The 24,889-nt window shown below is 34.4% G+C and overlaps 1 protein-coding gene across 1 annotated transcript; it reads right to left on the bottom strand.

The window, feature by feature from the left end:
* Positions 1-341: 341 nt before the first annotated feature.
* LOC114620343 (vomeronasal type-2 receptor 116-like) lies at positions 342-21,229 on the bottom strand. Its single transcript, XM_028766438.1, has 6 exons — positions 21,009-21,229; positions 10,989-11,283; positions 9,862-10,653; positions 8,931-9,146; positions 4,608-4,731; positions 342-1,270 (listed from the first exon to the last, which is right to left on the bottom strand). The coding sequence occupies exons 1-6, from the start codon at positions 21,227-21,229 to the stop codon at positions 342-344; spliced, it is 2,577 nt and encodes an 858-aa protein (XP_028622271.1).
* Positions 21,230-24,889: the final 3,660 nt, after the last annotated feature.

The raw sequence follows: 24,889 nt of genomic DNA on the forward strand, positions 1-24,889 counted from the left end.
GTTATTTCAGGCAGAAGGAAGAATGCTCATGAAGTTCAATAAACTTAAAACAGTAAATGAAAAGGAAGAGTTTATGTTAAGAAAGGAAACCAATATTTGACATGATCCAGGAATGGAGCCAACAAGCCTTAAACTCAGAAAAGTTGAATCACCAGGGCAAATGTGGTTTTCAAACAGGGGAAATAAATGATATTCATACTGTAACACTGTAATATAGTTGAGTAAAGGAATAAAACCTGATAAAATTGCATTAATACTATAACTGTATAACATATTTTAGAATGATATATGAATGATCATTTTATGAAGTTGTTAACATAAAAGCTGAATTTATTTTTCAACTATATTTTAGGAGAATTCTTCTTTCTAGAATATGTTTTTTTCCTGATATGATTAAATGCATTCTTCTCTGGTCTCAACAATATAATGTAACACTTTGGACCAAATATGAAGGCTAGGAGTGCTGTGCTGGAAGCCAAGATAGAAAACACTTCCATAGCCACCATGACCTTCCCTTTAGTGCTGTGGTAGACAGGAAGAAAGGTGACCCAGACACAGAAGAACACCAGCATACTGAATGAGAGAAATTTGGATTCGTTGAATGTATCAGGCAAATTTCTAGACAAGAAGGCCATGGTATAACTCCCAAGGGCCAAGAAACAGAGGTATCCCAGGACAGAGTGGAAGGCAACAGTTGAGCCCTTGTTGCATGAAATGATGATGTGTCCATGTTCAGTATGAGCATCTTGGTCAATGAATGGTGGAGAAGTTGCCATCCATAGTCCACACAGAAGAAGTTGAATCAGAGTGCAGATAGGAATGATGTAGTATGGTCCCCTTGATATCATTAGCCATTTTATTATTCTCCCTGGAAATCTGACCTTAAAGGCAAGGACCACAGTAATAGCTTTGGCCAACACAGTGGCAAGAGCCATAGTAAAAGCAACTGCAAAGGTGGTCTGCTGAAGGATGCAGGCAGCTGTGTTGGGCTGACCAATGAAGTTCAAAGAACATAGAAAACAAAATGTGAGCATGATGAGCAAAATGTAACTCAGAGACTGATTATTGGCCTTGACAATAGGAGTGTCTCTGTGTTTTACAAAGATTCCTATAACAAAGGCAGTGAGTGCAGATAAGCACAAAGCTATGCTGGCTAAAGACATCCCCAAGGGATCTTCATAGGACAGAAAGCTCACAAATTTTTTGTAGCAAATGTTCTTTTCTCTATTTGCATAATGACTCTCTGGACACTTCACACACTGGTCTACATCTAGTCAGAAATATAGGTTATCATGAGATCAGGAGTCCAGCCTATGGTGATTTCTTTTATTCTGAGACATTTCTTACTACAGGGGCTGTCAAAGAAGTCATCATACTTTTTTTTTTTTTTCCTTTAGGGACAAAGCAATTAGTATACCGGTATGCATAATTCTAGATTTATAAACTGCACCTTGTTGCTTACATATTTCTTTCCATATTTATGTCCATCTATAATAGGATTTGATCCAATCTCTAACTAGTACCATCACACACCTTCCATTTTCTAAGTTTTTACTCACAATTTCTCATGCTCTTTATCTCTACCATTTACATTTTTGTAGCCAGAGAGTCCATTTAGTACTGCCAGTGTATGTACTACTGGGAATGGCTTCAGTGGGAAGAAATGTGTAGAGTTCCAAGCCTTAACTTTTTAAAGTATAGTACTGTATTTTTCAGGTATCTATCATCTTCCAGTAAATTCCTTAACAACCTTCATGATTGTCATTCAAATTGTAATACTTATACGTCTTTGTACGCTTTTCTTAACAATATTTCTCTGTCTTTACTCACAATACTGTACCTCTTTTGAAAGTAACTAGAATACTAAGTAACAAAACAAAAACCTATTCTGGCCCTGATAATACTCGTAATTCACACATCCTTTATAACTTAAACATGGGAAATCTAGATTAGAGGAAGTATTTTTTTTTTGCAAATTTTTTGACACAATGCTTTCTTATATGTCAATCTTAAATTTAATTATCTTCCCAAAATCCTTGCATTTTTAAATGTCTTCCTCTCTGCTGGAGTTTATGAGATGCACTACTACATTATATAGTGCTCAGAAACCACCCAATAATATGTTTTCATGACATTTGAAGCAAGAATTAATTTTGACTTAGATTGAATATCCTTAGAAATTGTGAGAGACTTTTGAAAAGAAATTATAATACTCTGATCTGGAATTTTTTTGAAATTTTGTAAATTTTATGAATAGCATAAAATTGATTCTTCAAGATTTATAAATAACATTATGGTGGCATGGTAGTTTGAATATGATTGGCAGAGAGAGTGGCACAATTTTTAAGTGTGGCCTTGTTGAGAAAAGAATATCACTGTGGGAGTGGGCTTTAAGACCCTTTTCGTAGATACCCGGAAGTCTGTCTTTTTTTAGAATATTTCACCTGAAAATGTAAAACTCCCAGCTCCTCCTGTGCCATGCCTACTGGGATGCTGTCATTCTCATTCCTTCAGGATAATTTACTGAAACTCTGAATCTGTAAGCCAGCCCAATAAAATGTTGTCCTTATAAAAGCTGACTTTGTGAAAGTGATTTTTAACAGCAGTAAAACCCTAAATAAAGCATAAGTTAGTACATCGAGTGGGATATTTATAAGATAGGGCTGACTACATTTTTAGTTGAAAGGAGGTGGATTTTGAGATTTTTCACTTGGAAAGAAGTTGAATGTTTAAGTGGGGCTTAATGGACTATCCTTGTCTTAACATTGAAAACTTTGTGGCTTAGGGTAATTTGAAATATGAAAGTCTGGTTCTAAAAGTTTCTGAGGAGACGAATTTCTATATGGGACTGCTCTTGAGATATTTTGGTGAAGTATGTGGCTGCATTTTGCTCTTGTCTAAAGAGCCTAACTGAGGATAATATAAGGAGATTTATATTAACTGAATTGAAAAAGGAAGTCCTCAAAAAACTAAACAGAGAATTAGATTTCTGGCTAAGACTCATACAGAGCATTTTCATACAAGTATTGAAAAGTTAGAAGGGAAAAATAGAAAACATATGGTTCAAATAAAAATAAAGTGGTACCAGAAAATGAAATGAAGCTGAAGCCTAGTTTCAAGGAGAGAGATAACAGAGTACTGATCTTTGTACAGGATCTCACCCAACCAAAGTATTTTTTGTATTTGCAGTTAAACAGCGAATGCATTGGAGTTTTAATCTGGAATGAACTAAAATTCAGAAATAGAGTTCGAACTTGTGATATAGATTCTGAGACTAGAAGGCACAGGCTTTTGACCCATACCATGGGGAACAGTGGCCATGAAAAGCTTAGGACTAGGCATGGTGGTATATTCCTTTAATCCCAGGAGACAAAGAGAAATAGATCTGTGAATTAAAGGCCAGCCTGTGCCAGTGCAAGCTCGAAGTAAAAGAAAGTTTAAATCCAGGTGTGATAATACATGCATCACATCTCATCATTCTGGAGACAGAGACATGCAGATCTTTGAGTTCAAGGTCAATCTACAGAGCAGGTCCCAGGAAAACCAACATTATGCAGTTAGAGTGTTGTAAAACAAAAGCTCATTATAGAGTAAGGGAGAGCCATAAAAAGAGAAAGAAAGAGAAAAAAAAAGAGACTAGATGTCACATGGACTTATACAACCTAAAGCCAGTCCCTAGCCACACACCACTCCCTAAAATACCATAGACATTAATCTATCCTAATGGGTCCAGTAACAAAATAATATGTTCTGTAAAACTCTAATTCAGGAGAAGCCAGAAAGTTAATAAGACCTTCACTGTATACAAGAATACAAAATAACACTGTTTTCCAAACACAGAGAAATAGTTCTCACAAATTCATAACACATAAGAAAATGTGTTAGATGCATGCCTTCTTAACTCAGACCAAATTTAAGCATAGATAATGGAGGTAGCCATGAAGATACCTCCTTTCCCAGGAAAAGAGGTATTAGAAATTGATAGCTAGTGGGATGATATTCAGTTTTCTTTTTCAGCGTGCAACACCTGCTTAGTTAACCACCATTAAGTTACATGCACACACATAAGTATAGATGAGTATCATGAACTGTGTTAGATAATTTAATTACAAATTTTTGGATAAAGGGTAGGGGTATATAACCTGTGAGGAGTGTGAGTAGAGCATGTAAAGAAAACAAATTGTGTAAAATTTTCAAACAACTAAAAATGAGAAATGAGCTGTTAATAATCACTATGAAGGTACAACAGATCTGAACCTTATATGGTTCTTAAAAATCATTGAAAAACATTTTGAAAAACTATCATTGATACTTTAATTATACATGTAAAATGGCACTGTGAAATAAAAAATCTTTGAGAAGTAGAGGAAAATATTGTATCTTCCAATAAGAATATTGGCAATGGATTAAAGATATGAATCAAGAATGATTTGTAATGGCTGTGTTGAACTATTTCAAGGGGATGGTGATGAATTATGATATTTAAATTCCTTTAAAAAAGAAATAAAAAGATTTATATCTGACTTCTACTCAGATCTTTTTCATTTGCTAGCATACTGTGGAATCCAGTAGAGAAATAGGAAATTTTCAATAAAATTCGCATTTACCTGTCTCATTAGAAATTTCATTGTCAGCACAAGGAGTGCACTTGTAGCAGCAGATGGCCTTGCCTTCAAGGGTTACTTTCCTCAGTCCAGGCCTGCAGCTCTCACTACAGACAGACAAAGGGATCTGAGGAAAAATAAGAGAATGTTATCTAATGCTTAGGGTTTTATGAAAAGTCATATAAACAGAGTTTGCAAGGTTATACACTGAACGGTAAAGTACTCTTATTAACACCTAGAGATATTTAAAAGATTATTTGTAATAATAGGAGATGGGAAACTGACAGAAGCCACCAGAAAGTCCCAGATGCCATGAAAGCAAGAGATTTCCAAGATCCAACACTGATGATATTAGCAGAAATACCCCATAAAGGGGAGAGAAAACCTGTAAAGATCATAACTATAGGTTAGGCAAGGCCCCTGGTTGCAGGATGTGGCCACTCACCAATTTCAAAAAAATTAACCCAGAATTGGTCTTATCTCAATAAAATACAGGGACAAAGAGTGGATCAGTGTGTGATGGAAAGGTCTATCAGGGACTTCCCCACCTGGAGATCCATCCTGTATACAGCCACCAAACAAGACATTATTGCTGATGCCAACAAGTGCTTGCTGACAGGAGCATGATATAGCGGTCTCTTGAGAGGCTCTGCGAGAGCCTTACCAATACAGATGCAGATGCTTGCAGCCCACCATCTGACTGAGGAAAGGGACCCCAAACGAGGAGTTAGAAGAAATACTTAAGGAGCTGAAGTGGTTTGTAACCACATAGGAAGAACCACATTATCAACCAACAAGACCCACCTGAGTGCTCAGGGACTAAACTATCAACCAAAAATAAACATCGTGCAATCAATAGCTCCAGATGCATATGTATCAGAGGATGGCCTTATCTGGCATCAATGAGAGGGGAGGCCCTTAGTGCTCTGAAAGATTGATGCCAAGGATTGGGGATTTCTTGCTAGGGCCATGAGGCAAAAGTAGAAGTGTGTTGGGGAAGGACCCTCATAGAAGCCTGGGGTGAGGGCATGGGATAGGGAGTTTTCGGACTGGAAACTAGGAAGGGGGATAACATTTGAAATTTCTTTAAATTTTTATTGGATATTTTTTCTATTTATAATACAGATGTCATCCCCTTTCCTCATTTCACCTTCCTAGAACCCCATATCCCGTCCCCCCTCCATGTATATGCTTTTATACCATTTTAATTACATGCATGTATTAAAGTCAGTTCTAGGTTGAGGGTATAGCAATACAAAAGATGCAAATAGTCAAAGAACAAGCAAGACAATAAGCACAAATAGTCAAAGAACAAGCAAGGCATTAAACCCAATTATGTGAACACTCCCGAGGTAACTGTTTCTAAGGGCTTATCAGGATGACCTAAGTATCTGAGGCTACTTCCTTTTCGTAGCACAAGGTCATCTTTATGTCTGAAGTCTACTTCCTTGTTCTAGCCTAAAATTAGAATACTGTCTGAAATTACTTCTTTGTTTTAGCCTAATATTTAGATTCCTGCCTGAAATTACTTCTTTGTTTTACCCTAATATTTAGATTCCTGCTTGCAATTATTGCTTTGTTCTAGCCTAATGTCTGATTCCTGCCTGAAGCCTGCCTCCTTGTTTTTGGCCAATGTCATATTCCTTCCAAGTAGCCCATTTCCTTGTCCTTGGCCCATGTCAGATTCTTGTCAAGCAGCCCCCAAAGACTCTCTGCCTATCTCCCTTTTTTGTTTCACTAACAAGACTGAGGCTGTTTTAGATCATTCTGACAAGAATGCCTTCTTTACTCATTGTGGAATATGCATTATCAAAAGCAATGCATTTCTGTCTTAGGTTGGTAAAGGTCTGTGCAGAATCTTACCCATCCTTGGCTTGCCAGTCTCTTAATTTAATAACTCTGGGGTTCCATTTTCAGGTTCAAGCCATGTACTTTGGCTGCCAACATGTTGATGTTGTTAATGAAAAGCTTTAACATGGTGGGCAGGAATAAAAGTGTTCTCAGGACAAAAGTGGCTAGCTTGATCAGGCTATATATGCCATTTTTGAAGCTTGACCAAAAGAAAAATATTGACATCAGGCCATGGATAATTTTGTATGCAGTATTTACCACATCCATGCTCAGCAGAAAAGCATTCTTTAAATTTATGAGCTCATTATGTATTGTTAAAACTTCCAGAGAAGTGTTAGAATTATGATAAATACATTGCAAATATTATTAAACTTCTTACTAATTATGATGACTACTCCTGCAAATTTTAGAACTAACATGAATGCAATGGTATTTGGCATGAGACTAAAGATGGCTCCTTACCCTTAAATTCTGAACCTCCTTCCAATAATTTGAATAGGATAAAGTGTATCAATTCATTCTTCCAAATGACTATCTATATTCTCTTGTATATTCAACACATTAGTAATAATTTTTACTAAATGATCAACAAAAGTAGCTGTCTTAACTTCTGTCACAGAAATTGCAGAACCAGTGGTGCTATCAATTAATGTAATTAAATCCATTATATCAGCAATAATCGAGATCAGTACCCACTTGGTTCAGCTTAAATCCTGACTCATTCTTCCAGTACTTGCAAGCTATTTTTAGAATATCAAGGTTCTGTTATACTCAGGGCACTAAATCAAAGGCTAGTTGATAGACCTTCATCACTGACAAGCTGGATATCAAAACACAAATACAATTAGAATATGTAAAAGCAACACATCACATTAATTGCTAACATTTGAAATTAAAAAAATAAAACGACTAATAAAAAGTTAAAAAAAATGTAAAAAAAAGAAGATATAAAAGATTATGTCCTTGAGAAAGCAAATGTGTTTAAATTTTGGTCTGAGAATTATCATAGTGTTAAATAACTTTTAGCCTTAATGAGTTTAGGACAAGTTTGAGAAGCATTAGTGATTAGGGTCATGATATAGAAGGGCACGGGGTCCATCTAGTCTAACCCAATCTTTGTACTTTCTGTCACCTGTGTTGAGTATCTTAACTTCTGCTATTATTGTGATTCTTGATTATCAATTTGAAAGGATTTATCATTATCATGGTTGGAAATAAATATTTATTTGTAGGAAGAAATATATAAATAAATTTAGCTGAGGTAAAAAGTGTCAGTTAAAGTTTAAATGTCACTATTTATTGTACAAATGTAACAATTGTAAAAAAGACAGAGGATTGTTCTAGTATTTATTGCTTCCTACATTCACATAATATTATATCATCAGCACCCTCTTACATTTTAAAATAATTAGTTTTAAAATATAACGACCTGCACCTTCAAGTTGTTCTGTAATTTATTTCAATATATTAGTAACCATTGGATGAGATAGGAAATATTGAGAATCAAAGAACAATTAAAAGATGTTAATGGAGTCATTAAATGGCATTTTAAAAGAAAAATAGTCCATATTGGCCAAAGCATTTGATTGTCTATTTCCTTTTGGTGACATTATATGGGAAGATATTGAAAAATTAGTGAATTCAGACTTCCTGATAAAATTATGGCACAGTGGTTAGATACTGAAAAATTTAAAATATTTCCTGAATTCCATGTTTATAATTTTGTTTGTTGTTGATATGTGTGAATAAAAACATTTTCTTTCAGTTTCCTATGCCTGTCTATAGTATGACCACTTGTCATGCTTCTATCCTTGGTAAACTCTGATGCTTGTAGAACCATAAAACAAAATATTCTTCATAGACGATCCCTCTTACCTCCTACTCTGCCAGTTGTGTTTTTCTTTACCCCCCCATCTCTTAAAAAAGAAACAAGGAACAAAAAAAGCAATAACCCCTCTGACCCCTAAATCCAAAAAAAGGCAGGCAAAAGTTAATAAGACAAAAAAGTCATAAAGAAAACAAAATTTTTAAAGTCAATAAAATTAGAATTGAGTTTGAAATTATATATATATATATTTCTTATAAAAGACATGTTTGTCTTATTTTTTTACCATACAATAAAATAACTATTTGATATTGTTTCATGATTTTAATCCCAAATGAGATTTTTTTTCTGATTAAAACATGAGTTGTTTGGAGCTAAATATTTCATATCACCAGATGTCCCATACCTAATTTGTGACAAATGGAGGAAACCTAATCGTCATATGAGTTAACAATGAGAGACTTATTCAACACTTTATACTTCCATTGATCTGAATCAAGAAAAAAGAAAATCCAGTATACTAGTATTACTTTCTGGTATTTTATACTGATATTTGAAGTGTAATGGAACTTGGGTCAAGCATTATTATATCAGAAAACATAATTGTGTTAGTAATATAACCACAATGCATTTAGGCAATAATAACCCACCTCTGAATAAATTTCTGGCCATTGAATCATCTGTTCAGATAAAGACAACTGTTGACCCTGGGGAGCATTTGCAGTAAAGGATCCTATTTTCACTTTTAATCCAAGACCCTTTGGTAAATTCCAAAGGTTAAGAATGTCATATTCTCCATCTATTGTCTGTCTCCAATCTAAATTCCCTTTGTCTCTCACTTCAATGCCCTTCAGAAAAGTGTTAAGCTGAAAGAGAAACATAATATTATATTACATTATGCCTAAGGGATAGAGTAAAAAGTGAATCTTGGAATGTGTCTTATTGCTCATATTTTCCTCTGTGAACATCAGCATTAATGAAGATCCTATTAATGATGACTAAGAGAAAACCTGAGTGTGCAGATTGCCATTTTGCTTCTGAATTACTATTGATCTTCATGTGAAAATTGTGAACGAAGATAAAGCAAGGAATCAATGACTATTGACCTATGAAAAGTTTGTTTTATTGAAATTCAGAAAGACCCATTTGAATTTTTAATACATTAAGAGATCAGAGTCTAACATGAGGGGGCTGATGTCTAGAAATTAATTAAAAGACATCATTGCAATATAAACAAATCATCATTGTTTCACTTAAATGTCCCTGTTTTAATTTCTCTTGTAACAAATATATATAGCAATGAGATTTTAAATTGCAACTATTATTGTGAGAAGATTGTAGAGATAGATATTTATGACATGAACTAGAATTTGACTAAGCATATTTGCTCCTTGTATCTTGTACACCATCTAACAACATCATACACTTCAAACTACCTTGACATCTAGGTAAGTTTAGAAACACAAAAGGATTCTGTGATTGGGGGGAAGATGTACTAAATTGTATAATACCTAGGAGACTGTGGTTGCAAAGCTCATATGTCAGAATGTAGACAATAAAATACAGTAGAAATGTTATTACCTGCCATGAAAAGAACTCCATCCCTTCTCTGTTTTCAAATGGTTGCATTTGAAGTTGCTGAAGTCTCATCTCATGGAGGCTGTGAGCCACAGCATACACACCATTGTAAATACTAATGCTCTCTTCACTCATGGCCACATCAAATACATGATTAGGTAATACATCCAAAGAAGCATTGATTTGACAGTTGTCCATAATGTGACAATTAATATCAGAAAATGAGCACTTGAAGAACAAATACCACAACTTAGGAAGATAAATGTCTTCTGGGTATTTATTAGGATTAACTGTTTGAATAAATTTGGTAAACTCAAAATTCTCTCTATAATGGTGCTTAAAAATTAGGCTTCCATGGAATGTGTCTAACATGAAATAATCAGCATTGTCAAGAACATGATGTTCAATGTTCATGACCCAGACATTCCATGTCAATAGCCTTTGTGCAATATTTCTCATTACAACTTCTAGAGAATCAATGTCCCCATAAATAATTATTACATTTGTCTCATCCATATTTTCCCAGAATTTGGCAAAATATGAAGTCCATGTGGCTGGGATCATTTTTACAAAAGCTATGCAGATTTTTTTTCTCTCCATCTCCTCTCTAAAATCTGAAAGAATTTTATTTCCTTTTTGGTCATCAGGGAGAATGAGACCAACCCAAGTCCACCTAAAATGAGCCACCAAAGTAACAATGGCAAGTGAAAGAGATGTGTCCTTTGGGGTCATCTGGTAGAGAGAAGAATACTGACCATGGTCACTCAAGACAGGATCATAAGGTCCAAAAGTAATCTGAGGCAAATTGGAAAGAAGAGGAAGAATATCAACATCAAACAAGATTTCACTCCTGAAGCCATAGATGATAACAGAACATTTTTAAAAAAAACATTCCAGTTACTAAATTTTATGGAAATGTCTGTTAAACCTGTAAGTTTCAAGCACTTACCTGGTTCTATTTACTACACAAACCTTTCTTTTCCAAGCAAGAGACATTTGTATTGAACTTCATGTTTCTGAGTATCACCTTAATGTTTGGATAATTGTTCAATCACTCTTTCAGTTTAAAGACACTTATAATATGAACAAAGAGTACTGACTCTCAGTTCCCACAATTCAAATTCTCTTACCTGTGGAAATTTATAGAGGTGAAGCAATGTCCCAATTTGGGAAGATGTTATCCATGATGCTCCTGTGAGTGCAGCTGAGAATTTTTTCTTTTTACAATTGTAATTAGGGAAAACTTTTCTCTGCACATGAGCTGTGAGCCAAATAAATGTATTAATAAGTGTTTCCTTCTCAATGAATCTTACATTGTAGAAATCAAATCCAAGGGATATGTTGGGTAAAAGATTGGGGTTTCCATTTATCTCTTCAATGGCAAATAGCAGAGCCAAAATGTACTGGTAGTTCTTAAAGTTATACCTGTGTAAGTGGCATAGAAACACATATGAAGATGATCATATATATCACACACATCTAGATATTTAGTACAGTTACTTTTATAGTTCCACTTTGATTCTCTAAGGCATGTAATTTAATTTATTCACTATGAATAGATGAATGGGTACGGTAACTATATTAGATTTAGATAAGACCTTTTACCATTACTACTCATAATTTATAGAACCTCAAATCATATATCATTTATATTTCATAGATTGATTCTTTATACATCCTGTTTACAAAGCATGAATCATTTACCTACAAAGAGCACATGTTTTGGTTTTGAGATCTTTGGCTTTCTGGGGTCTTCACATAAGAAAATCCAATACTTCATTATCAACACAACCACTTTTTAAAAACAGTATCTTTTTCAAGTCATATTCCGAAGGTAATTTCATTATGTATGGCCTGTGTAGCTATTTCTCTGATATATGTTTTTGAGTGTGGCAGCATAGAGTTCCCAGTGTCAGAGAAAAAAGCATAGAAGAGTCTGCTTCTCTGTCTGAATTAATGAAATTAAACAAATGCAGCACCATGCCCTTTATATTTCTATCATTATGTTTATTTATGGTGTTTTCATGTGTGATTGTGTGAATGCCTGTCTCTTAGTATGTACAGTTGTTTGAAATTCAGAAAGTGTGAATTCAAGTCAAGACAACCCCAGGTTGATTCCTAGCTATTTGCCTCATTTATAGAATATTTTATTTATTTCTTATGTATTTATTTAGTTATGCATTTTATTCACTTAGTTCTCTGTTCCATGTTTGGTTTATTAATAACAATAAGTCTATGTCTTAACTGTAAGTTGTTGTTGATATCAGGCTTGTCTTGAATTCACAAATACCCACCTGTCTTTTTTCTTAGACTTCATGAAATAGAGTCATGCACCAGCATATGTGCCTCCTGTATTTCCTTATTTTCTTATTACATATGCTAATATTTCTACATAGAAATCTTGTAGAAATTCTTTTGTTTCTCTCTCCTACCCACCATATGATCATTGGATTACAGGCATGTACTCATATTCTTTTGGGAGTTATGAACTCAGTTCCTCACACTTGGAGTGTTCTACTCTCTGAGACATCTCTTCATCCATTTAATAATTGAAGTGGTATAAAATCAAAAAAGAGGAGAGGGATAGAATAACAGGTTTCTAGGGAAGAGAAATGGGGAAATAGGATGACATCTGAAATGTAAATAAATAAAATATCCAATAAAAAAGAGTAACTGTTTTGGAAAAGTATATATTTAAATCTGAAAGGCCCCAAATCCACACCACCAACAATTATCACTTAATTCTTCTGTCAAAGTGAGTTGATCACAGAAAAAGAACTTCACTAAGGTTTCATTGTATATATTTTTCTTCTCTGCCAATGCTTAAAAATTTAGCTCATGAGCAGTAGAAAGAAACTGACAACCTGAGATTGGCAATATCCTCAGGGAAACAATAAATTCTCAAGACAAGAAGGAAGTTATATTTATAATCTCACATTAAATAAAATAACATGCAATGAACTGTGAATGTTCAAGTGAATCAAAATACCAACAAGAAAAATGGAGAGCATCACTAAGTCCATCACCTATATCAGAGGGAATACTTCTTAGAGTTTTATTGCTGGAAGGAGACACAATGATCATGGCTACTCTCATAAAGGAAACTTTTTAACTGGGGCTAGTTTACAGATTCAAAATTTTAGTTAATTATCATCATGATGGGAACCATGACAGTATACAGGCCGAAATGATCTTCAAAATTTACTTGAGTGTTTTCCTCCTTAATCATCTGGCATCAAATGTAGAAAGTGGGAAACTCTGGCTACACTTGTTCTTCTTAAACGTGTAACCCAACCACCATAGTGACACACTTCCTCTAACAAGCTCATGCCTGCTACAAGTCCACACATTCTAATAGTGCCACTCAATATGGAGAAAACAACTAAACAGAATAGTCTAGGAAGCCATTCCTGTACAAACCACAACATTCCATTCCTTGACCCTGATAGGATTGTAGCCATAAAATAGTGCAAAATAATTTTCCATACTCTAAGATAGCCTCAAGTTTGTTTGAAGTCCAAAGCTCAAAGTCTCTTGTGAAGTTCATGCAACCATACAATGTAATCCCCTGTAAAATAAAAATAAAAAAGTAGATCACATACTTTCAACATGTAATGGCACAGAATTTACAATACAATTTTAATTTTGAAAAAAAAAAAGAACATACTCAGAAAATGCTGGACCAAAGCAAGATTAAAAACAAGCTAAGTAAACTCCAAACTCTACAATTCCATGTCTGACATCCAAATGTTCTTCCCATCTCTAATTCCTTTCATCTCTGTTTACATCAAAACACTTCTTTCTCATGGACTTCTTCCATTTCCTATAAGCAGTGCTCCTGGGAATTTATACCACAGATCTGGCATCTTCAATATCATGAGGCAATTCACGATTCTCCTTTGGAGTTTGACATAAAGGCTCTTCTAAGTCCCCTTGCACAGACATCCCTGATATAATCCTGGCCTTAACAGATGTCCTTAGTCACAGAGAAAAAAAGCCATAACCCCTTTCTTTAATCCTTGACTGTTAATTCCGGAACCACATGGCTGAACCTGCCATGTTATTGTTGCATGCTAGGGCTGGAAAATGACTCCCTCATAAAATTAAATTTTCAGCAGTTTTCAGTTCTTGTTGCTTTCATTTATTTTCTAAATTTGAGTATCTTGAAACTCAAACTGTAGACAAGGCTTGTGGCCTTAAACCTCTTTTCACAAATTAGAAACATTGCTGGGTGGAATTGTGCCCAAAGACTTTCACTCCCTTTATTCCATTTAGCAGCAGGCTTTTCTTAATATTAATACTTTCCTTAATATCAATCTGTATGTGTTTGAACACGCAAATTATGTTAGTGGCAGGTTTTAGTACTGTTTTGTCCTCTTTCTCTCCATTGTGTTTTTTTTGTTTCTCAGCTTTGACTTTTCTTTAAGTGTCTTCATGTGCTTAAATAATAATAATCACATGCAAGTGTCAATAAGCAGTTGTATTGACATTTGCTTTGACAATAGAATAAATCTATAAATCTACACTTTAGCTTTGGGGTAACCTTTGAACTCTAGCACAATACTGTACCATTCATTTCCAAGACATTTTAACAGCAATCTCTGGGAAACACTAATATTCATCTCTTCTATGTCCATTTGAGCTAGGATTGCAGAGGTCAAATTACACTAAGCAACACTTTTTTCCACATTCTTCCTTGGTTGGCCCTTTAAGTAGCACTTAAAATATTTCACTCCTTCCCCCCCTAAAAAAATCTCAAAGTCAATATTGATTCAAACACAAAAACATTGCCTTTTTAAGCAATAACTCTTTCTCTGGTATCAAGTTCTGTCTTCCTTGTGTTTAGTGAATAGGAAGACACACAATGACCATAACAAGTCTTATGAAGGGAAATTTACAATTTAAGAAATCTTCTCCATTTCATTATGGTGGGAAGCATTGCAAAGTTAAGGAAGAAATGGTCTTAGATAAGGATCTGAGAGTTTTACATTTTTATTGACAAGCAGCAGAAGCATAGAACCTGGGCAAAATTGAGCTTCCTATAGTTGTAAACTACCCTTGCATAGGGACAAACTACCTCTAGGAAGCCCACAAGGTCCTTTTCATGTCTGAAACCTACTTCCTTGTTCTAGCCTAACTAAATTCCAGCCTGATATTACTTTTTTGTTCTAGCCTAATGTCAGATTCCTGCCTGAAGCCAACTTGCTTGTCCTTGGCCAATATCATACTCCTGCCAAGCAGCTCATTTCCAAGTCTTTGGCCCATGTCAGATTCTTTCCAAGCAGCCCCAAAGGCTCTCTGCATATCCACTTTTTTTGTTGTTGTTGTTTGTTTGTTACATTAACAAGATTGAGCCTGTCTTAGGTTGTTCTGACAAGAATGCATTTTTTACCCATCATGGGATATGCATTATCAAATGCAATGTACTTCTTTCTTAGGCTGGTAAGGCTCTGTGCACAATCTTACCCTTCCTTGGCTTGCTAGTTTGTTAATTAAATAACTCTGGGACTTCATTTTCAAGTTCAAGCCATGTACTTTGTCTGTGAACATGTTGATATTGTTAAAGAAAAGCTTTAACATGATGGTCAGGAATAAAAGATTCCCAGGAAAAAAGGGCTGATAAAGCTATACATGCCATTTTTGAAGCTTGACCAAAGGAGAAATACTGACCTCAGGCCATGAGTAATTTTGTATGCAGTGCTCAGCAGAGAAGCATTCTTGAAATTCATAAGCTTCCTATGTATTGTTAAAACTTCCAGAGAGGTGTTATAATTATGCCAAATACAGTGCAAGTGTCATTAAACTTTTTCCTAGTTATAATGACTACCACTGTAAATTTTAGAACTAACATGAATCCAATGGTATTTGGCATGACACTCAAGATGGCTCCTAACCCTTAAATTCAGAACTTCTTCCAGTAATTTGAATAGGAAAAGAGCATCAATAAGTTCTTCTAAATGCTTACCTAAATCCTCTTGTATATTCAACACATAAGTAGCAATTTTTACTAAATGATCAACAAAAGTAGCTGTCTTAACTTCTTGTGTCAAAGCAATTACAGAAACGGTGGTGCTAGTAGTAAATGTAATTAAAGTCTTTATACCAGTAATAATCAAGCCCACTATCCTCTTGTTCTGCTTAAATCCTCACTCACTTCTAGAACTTGCAAGCTATTTTTAGAATGCCAGGGTTCTGTGATACTCAGGGCAATAAAACAAGAGTTGGTTGATGGACATCCATAACTGACATGCCAGATTTCAAAACACAAGCACAATTAGAAGCTCCTGATCTAAGGTCGATGCTAAGAGCTCCCAACAGAACTACTTGGAGAACTCTCTGGTGACAGCTGGAAATTAAAGCCAGAACTGGTGGCTCTTGGCCTACCCTGGGCACTGATGGTACTCAACCAACCCAACCAGGTGCTGATGGCACCTACTATCTGTCTCTGTTGATAGCAGCAGGCAATTTCAAGCCAGAGCTGATGTCTCCTAGTGTAACCCAGGTGCTGATGGTACCCAATATCAGCCTCTGCTAATGGCATTTGGGAATATCAACTCCTCTTTCTCACCCTAAATAACTACACACTTCCTTGGTAAGGGGTTTGCAAGGTCCAGTTGAGAGTCCTATCTGTGTGAGCTTTCCTACTTCAAAGTTCCTGTTCCAAGGTTCCAATCTAGGCTTGCAGCCTCCCTTGGCTCTAGTGGTAGCTTTAAATTCTGAGGGCCTCCAGACATTCTAGCTTTTCAACCATACTGATGATAACTTCTAAAAAATCCTAAATAATTTCCTGCTCTTTCTGAGGGTAAAAGTTGCTGGTTTGGGAGACTGACATCTGTTTCCTGGCAACTAAGGATGAAGTAATGTGGAATTTGTTCTATATCGGCTGGAACTGTGCAGCTCTAACTTTCAGTCTGCTAGTTGGATATCTCAGCAATAAAAAGGGATACTTTGAAAAGTGATCACAGAGTTCTTTCCAAGTTGTAGAAGTTTTCTATGAAAGCTATCTAAGAAAATCGGGAATAGCAGAAACATCCTAACCAGGACAAAAGGAAAAAAAATTCTTTCTTCTCCTCCTCTTTGTCTAAGAAGTATTCTGTCCAAAAAATATTCTCCTCAGCTCTGTTCCTCAGAAACTTCTCTGTGTTCTCAGCACTTATACATGACAAGTTCACACATAAAATCAAATCATAAATTGAAATACAAGTTTACAACAGAGTATGTTTGCATGCATATCCATTACGAGTAATTTTGTGCCTAAACATTCATCACCTTTCACAACTCCACTGATTCATTGAAAGGTCAAAACCATAATTAAGTTATTAATAAAGATTTACATAGATAAACTCAGTCAATATTTTATCTTGTGTCCAAATATCTATAATAAATTCTAGGTACTTTTCTTGTGGCCTTTGCTTAACTGTTTTACCACCTCTTGGAATGTGCTCTGAGTATTAGAAAGTCTGGTTCCTATCTAGAAACAATTAACTGGTGACACATGTTAGAAGGAGAGTTCCCATTGCACTTTTGACTATCAGAAAAGGACCTAATAGGAGTCCCACTATAAAAAATATCTTAATAAATACCAATACAAATTTTGGAAGTCTTATAAGACCATCATTAAGAATTAAGAGATCATCTATTTGTCTGTATTGCATCACTACTAGACAATACATCTTCCTGGATCTGTAGAGATCTGCTCAAAGGAGTGGACAAATAGCTAGGGATTATTATATATGTTTAATAATAACAGGAAAAGCATATTTACAGCAGAATCTTTCCTAAAATGTTTTATTCCTAGGCCTTGCTTATTGGAACTTTAATATATATATATATACACATATATATTTCTAAAGTGAAGTTATTTCAGGAAGATAGCCTCCTATTTACTAGCTTGTCCTAGGATGGCTCCTGACAAATCTTAACATTGAGGATGAGTGATATGGGCTAAGAGTATGTGTACTGGATTAGGTGGGGACTATGGAGAATATGACCAATGCACTGAATTGCTTATAAGTATAAATATATTATCATTACTGATATTTTCTAGGAAAATTTTTGTGATGGGGAGGAGGACTTGCTCAGCAATTAAGGGTGTCATTTTTTCCAGGGAAACCAAGATTGATTCCCAGAAACAATATTAGGGAGCTCACAAACATCCAAATCTTGAGGATCTAATACAAGAGCTGGACTCAGTGGGTACAAACATGAAAGATTCATATGTTCACACATAATCACAGACACAAACACACATACAAAAAGAAAGAGAAAATATAGTCATAATAATATCAATATGATGGCAAGCAATAGAGGTGTTGAAACATGAAAAGAAAGATCAACAACCTGGCAGCCTGAGTATAGGAAAATTGTTTATTGTACCTACATGAGCATATCTATGAAATTAATTATAATGATATTTTATGAGTGCATGTATGTGTTTTGAAATTAACTTTATTTTTACTTGAATGATTTATAAAGTTCTTTGATATCACAAACAGAAATGACAAAAGTTAGCAAATATTACTTTTACAGGATAACAGATAAAAATATAAATGAAGTAAAGAATTGATATATAGGATGTCTAACTTGAGAAATAAAATCAATGACATTTTCTCATGTATAGATGTTATATAGTCAAGTAAACATAAAAATTTAAAGATGCATATGATTTTTGAGAATTTTATACATGTGAAAAATTAAATAATAATCACTACAAATAGAGCAGAGGAACTTAAAATCTATAGTCACAGAACAATGATCAGAGACAACTTCAATAAAACAGATCTGATCACTCTCTTTTACACATCTAATTATTACAGCACATGCCTTATAATAAGTATATTTTGAAAGTTAAAATTATTTTTATCATTTTTATCTTGAGGTTATAAAATGATTGTATCATTTACTGCTTCCATTCTCTCAGAATGCAAATTATTATGCAGTTTCTTTCTAATTTTAATTTCATGGACTCAACATTTATTAATTGCCCAGGAAGACTTAAAATTACACAACACACACATACACACACAACTGCAGGTAACTAAGAAGTTCTATGAAATAATTTACCTGAGGTGTAATATTCTTCCATAGGAAAGATTATAATTTGTCCCAGGAAAGATTTTACATAAACCAGTCTACATTTGTCTTATTAGTTATGGAATATGAATGTTTAGTTGGATGCACACTTTCCCTACTATAAGATGAATGATAAAATAAAGTCATCCGTACAGTGCTGAAAAAAGGAGTTATAAGTCCTTACCACAATGAATACTTGCCAAAAAGCCCTTATGCAACAAAGCCTGCAATATATGCTATGAGCTGTTTTTGTTTATGTTTTTAAATTTGATTGAATATACCTCTGCAGATTATGCCTTCCTTAGAATATACACAGAGAAAAAGAGAGGTCAAAAAAAAAGAAAAAGAAAAAAAAGAGGCATTACTGCCAATGAAAGCTGCAAATGGGATGAATGAAATCAAGTGGTTACAACAGAGTAAACACCAAGGAAGAACTTCTGTAGTTAATTAAAATAAAAATAAGGCCATGAAGATATTGTGTTTGCATTCAAGGTCCAGTTAATGATTTTGTACTAAAAAATTGTATTGCTGAAATTCAAAGAAAGAGTGAGATCAATTGGAAGCCAATTCAGAATCACAATACAGTTAGGAATGGAGCCATATACACTGCTAATGTACATGGAGGAATGAATACATGTTAGAAAGAATACAGAATGATATTATCTATGTGAGAAATATTCTGGCAAATTGATTTGTCTTTTAATATGTAAAATTGCTCAAATGATGCATAACTTCAATAAAATAATAGAGACTCCTAAAAACAAAATTGCTTAGAATTGAATTCTTGTGATACATAGATTTTATCAGACTATGAAGAGTAAAAATGAATATATATTTTATTAAATTAATTTTGATATTTATGTTCAGACCCAAATTTTATTTGATGTGAAGGAACATAATTCACTTTCATAAACCCTGGAAAAAATTCTCAGTTTGACATGGAAAGATTCAATATAAGTCAACCAAAGTATTAAATATATTGGCCAATAATATGACTTATGCATTGCAGAATCCTAGTGCTGGACCTGGAGACCTGATCTTGATCTTAGCACACACATTGTAGGATGAAAACATTTGTTCTACCAGTTTTATCTTCACCTACAAGTGTGGGCTACATCAAAAGTATGTGTACACTTGCAAATAATGAATGTGATAATAAGCCTTAAATACTGTAACATGAATATGACTAAAAACAAGCCAGTTTTCTCTTAAAATTATTCCATACTCATAAGTAACACTATATACAATACATACTCTTAATACTTAATAATAAAAAGTTACTGAATTTTGTCATTAATTTAGCTTATGTTTTTATGATTTTATGCAAGTTCTGTTTTTTTTACAGGAATCAATCCTCTTTTTTTGTAACAACTAATCCAGACATTAATTGCTCATATATCTGAAAGTACAGCAAGATGAATCTCTCATAGTTCCATATGTGTCTTGTTAGACACATATATAAAAATATGAATAAATACTGCAAACCAATGGAGTAAACAGGTAAACACAGGAAAGTTGTCTGAGAATAAAAATTAAATTATCAAAGAAATATTTTTAATAAAACATGAGATAGATGAAATATCTAAGAAGCACAGAATTATTCACAAATTCTAATTGTGACATTGTTAACTGTGGAATCAGCTGCATATCATACTCATGGCCTTTTCACTCAAGCATCACAACAAATACTCAGAACTTACCACACTTGGTGACATCATCTAATATCACAGAAGCAATCAGGACTTCCAAAACTCAAGGTCAGGCTTAGAATAAATCATGCTTCCTTGAAATCATAACACTGAAATCTATTCAGACATTGTGGCATAACAAGAATGGAAAATTAAAGGTTATCATTAACAATCAAATGAAAAAAAACTAAAGTGAATACAGTCAAAGTTTCCATTTCCTTTCCCCATAAGTGAAGAAATTATTCTCAAAGAAAACTAAAAGTGATGAAAATATTTTAGAAACTCTGAGAGTGAATTTATCACAATAAAAAATAAACAGTAAATAAATTTTAATGACTATATCCTCTAAATCATAAGAAGTCTGAACTTGCAAAATAAATAATTACTTACTGTATGTAATTGTCCAAATATTGATATGGTAGAGTTGAATGTGGCTTTTCCTTCATTGTGTAGAAAGTATGAAGAGGGAAAAATGCTCCAATCATTACCTCTCCTTCATGGTGAAAATGTTCAGTAATTCGGTAGTAACATTTACTGATGTTAACTGTGTCAGTGGCAGAGAAAACTTTGGGAATCTGCAAGAGCCATGGGATAAAAATCCAGGAGAACATCCTATTAATACATATGTCAACTTGATTTCGATAAAAATGTCCAGTACATATATGCTCGGTTCATGTTTTGTGACCATATATATGTTTTGAATTTGTTTATGACTCAGTCTGTCACACTAATAATTCCAAGGGATTGAGACCACTATTGGGAATTTTGAAACCATCCTATCCCTTGGAATTTGTTGCTGAGGCCCTCTATTCAAGTGAAAAACAAGTTTGCAAATATGTTTGTTCATATTCTTCACTAGCCAAAGGCACTATGACTTCAGCAAAGACTACAAATAGCAAGTGCTCATGGTTTATCTTCTCTTGGGATGAATTGGCTAACCATATGAAGCAAGACACTTTTATTATGAAAAACAATTAAGGCTGATACCCTCAGGTTACATAAGAGGAGACCAACTAAATGTAAAAGGAAAAGGCTAAAAAGAAAGAATTGGAAGTATAACGATTCAAAATTAATATACTGCAGAACTTTAGGTGGCAACTAAACAAGTGTGAAATATGGGGAACAACTTCCAAGCCAGTTTGTACAATATGCATTGCTGTAGCTTATCCCATCATTTCCTGCTTTTTGTCTAAGAAAGGGACTTTATCTCTAATATCTGTAAACTTTATACAATAAGAAAACTTATGAGAAATGTCAGGATCAGATGTACTATTACAATGCCCAGTTCACTTGTATTTAACAACTTTCAACAAATTACTTTTATTTTATTTAGTCCAAATTTCTGTAAATGTTTAATGTCAAATGAGCACAATGAAAAGTGCATTTAAAGTTTATACTTAGAAGACAACCTAAGGAAATTTTAGTTTTTGGTTTGTGACTATGATAATATTATCAGAACTTTGCTGATTAATGTTAATCTCTGGAATTAGCAATGCATATTATTAATCTACTGTTCAAACCCATCAAATACCTGGAAGGGAAAATTTTCACCTGAGTAAGCAAGATGTACAGACAAAGAAGCTTCTGTTTTAAATAAAAAGGCAGAAACTTACTGGCTCCTTGGAGAGTAACCCAAAGTGTATCTGTATCAGTGAAGACATCCTTTTTGGCCGCCGTGCCCAGAAGTTCTGAGAGATCTGACTGTGAAACAGAAATTTGGGGGAATCTCCTACTTTGTCTAGAAAATGTGGGGTAATTGCCTATGCAGTATCTTGTGTGCCAACAGTTTGGGCTGTATTCTGCCATCAGTCAAGGTAAAGGATACTTTATAGCCTAGTAGTCAGTTTTCACACATTTATCACAAACTCAATGTAAAGATTGATTTTTGCCCATCATCTTTGGAGGAAATTCAGAGTGTTGCCTTACTGGATGTGTCTCTATCACAAAAAGCATCTTTCTTATAAAAATATCTTAAATGCTACATTCTCAAGGTCTCTGAAGTATGTGAGAACTACCCGTCTATCTTAAGACTATCTAAATAAAACATATTTCTTGTTTCATGTTAGTCATCCTAAGCTTAAGCTGCAAAACATGTACAGCAGACAATGTTAGGCTTATTTGCGTAATTAAGTGCATCAATTTTGAGCATAGCTACAATGATAGTTTTGAATGCACTAAAGGATTTGATCATTTATAATGTGACTGACATCTAACATGAATTTCTTATTTATTACTAACAATTTATAAAAGTAGCTTTTATAAGTGTAGAAATTTAAAATAAGGATTGTAAATTCAAGCTCTTTATTATCAAACTAAACATCTAATCATGGACACAGTCCATAAGGAGATAGGCCATTTAACTGAACATGAAAATAGGCACAATAAAGAAACTAAAACAGTCACTCCATGAGTTAAAGGGAAAGAGGTAATTCTAATTTGCCAAAACTGTCTTCCAAGAAATCATAGAGAAGACCTAGTAGCCAGCATTGACATTGATATGGCAACAGGTACCAGTCCTATATTAAGGGAAGGAACACTAGTTCCAATTCCCAGAGGTAAGGAGAATTACACTCATTTTAGCAAGCAGCCACTTTCTTCAATCTTCTGAAGGATTGAGTCTTTTGTCTAAATCACTGGTGTTGGGACAGGATTTTCTTTGGCGACCAACAAACATATGTTGCTACTTATCTAAATCATTTAATAACTTGGTGATGAGCAATTAGCAAAGACATAAGTATTAGGCATACATCTTAAATTGATTATTAATAATCTAATTAGATCATTATAACATTAAACTTTCAATCTTCCAAAAATCCTTACCAACCTTATATATTCCAGACTTTTGTCATTTTTGTGTTCTAAAAGGAGATACAATATTCCACCCTTCTTTTCCTTTTTACCACACACAAAATTTGCCCTAATTTCACACCCTATCACTAAACAGAAGAGAAAGGAAAGAGGAGAGAGAGAGAGACAGAGAGAGAGAGAGAGAGAGAGAGAGAGAGAGAGAGAGAGAGGGAGGGAGGGAGGGAGGGAGGGAGGGAGGGAGGGAGGGGGAGAGGGAGAGAGAGAGAGAGAGAGAGAGAGAGAGAGAGAGAGAGAGAGAGAGATCCCTGAATATTTTTCTTTCATCCTTGACCATCAACAAATTGCTACCAACCTCCCTATATGACTACAAACTGGCAACAGCAACCATCTACTCCACCTCTCACAGGAATGAAAGAATTGTTCTCTATAGAAGGCTTCTTATTGTGTTGCAGCAACAACATGTTTGGAGACTCAAGAAAAATAGAGATATTAGCCTAGTCTTGGGAGAGCTGGCATTTTTATTCACTGTTCAGGACTTGTGGAATCATCTGTGACTAGGAAACCACAGGCCTACCTGATGCAGTCTGTGACGCTGAAACACCTATGGCTAGCATCTTTGAAGCTATCATGGATGCTGATTTAGAGGAAACATCTGTACCAGGCAGGACTCTGGAGAGACGTTGATCTTACCATCTTTGAGGTGAATCTTGTAAGGATGATAATAACCTTATTGGTGTCTTGTGCTTTTCTTCTGAAAATCCACAAACTTTTAAAAGTAACATCGTAGGGACATTTTTATATTGATGTATGTATGAAAGGTGTGGTATGCACAAAGCAACTAATGTTGGCTCTGCTCTATGCAGGAGCATGTGTGTAGCATCCGTCAATCTCTGTAAGGCATTTTGGACTGCATAAAAAACTGCAATAGTGGGTCATATCCCCAATTACGCCATGTGAATGGATGACATGTAACAATAAATCAAGAAAACCAGGTTGCCAATAAAATTCATTAGCTACTCTAGAGATATTTATGTCTCCACCATTTATCTCACTTATAGTTGCGAGTATTTTGGAAAAAACATTTGAGCATTGTGACCTGTATTGTTATCAAAAAATACTGTAACCAGTAACAGGTTTTAAGTAACAGGTTCAAAGGGTTTTTTCCACTCTTTTGAGCTTTTCCCATGAAAGGAGTTCAAATTTTAAATCTTCATCTGCTTTGCTGTCTTTTTGGTCTCCTCCTTTGTATTTTCCATGCTAGAAGTCAAAAGTTTTAAGACTGTCTCACTCACATTCAAACGTTTTAAGTTTATAAATCATTATGAAATCCATATCTAATAGATTTCACATCTCTCTTTACCTTTACGATTATCTCATTTAATATTCAGTTAGATTTTTAACAATTGTTTGATGTGTAGGATTATACAGAATATCCATAATATGTTTTAAGTTATAATATGTAA

The sequence above is a fragment of the Grammomys surdaster genome, unplaced genomic scaffold, assembly GCF_004785775.1.
Source record: "Grammomys surdaster isolate TR1022 unplaced genomic scaffold, NIH_TR_1.0 168, whole genome shotgun sequence".
NCBI lineage: Eukaryota > Metazoa > Chordata > Mammalia > Rodentia > Muridae > Grammomys > Grammomys surdaster.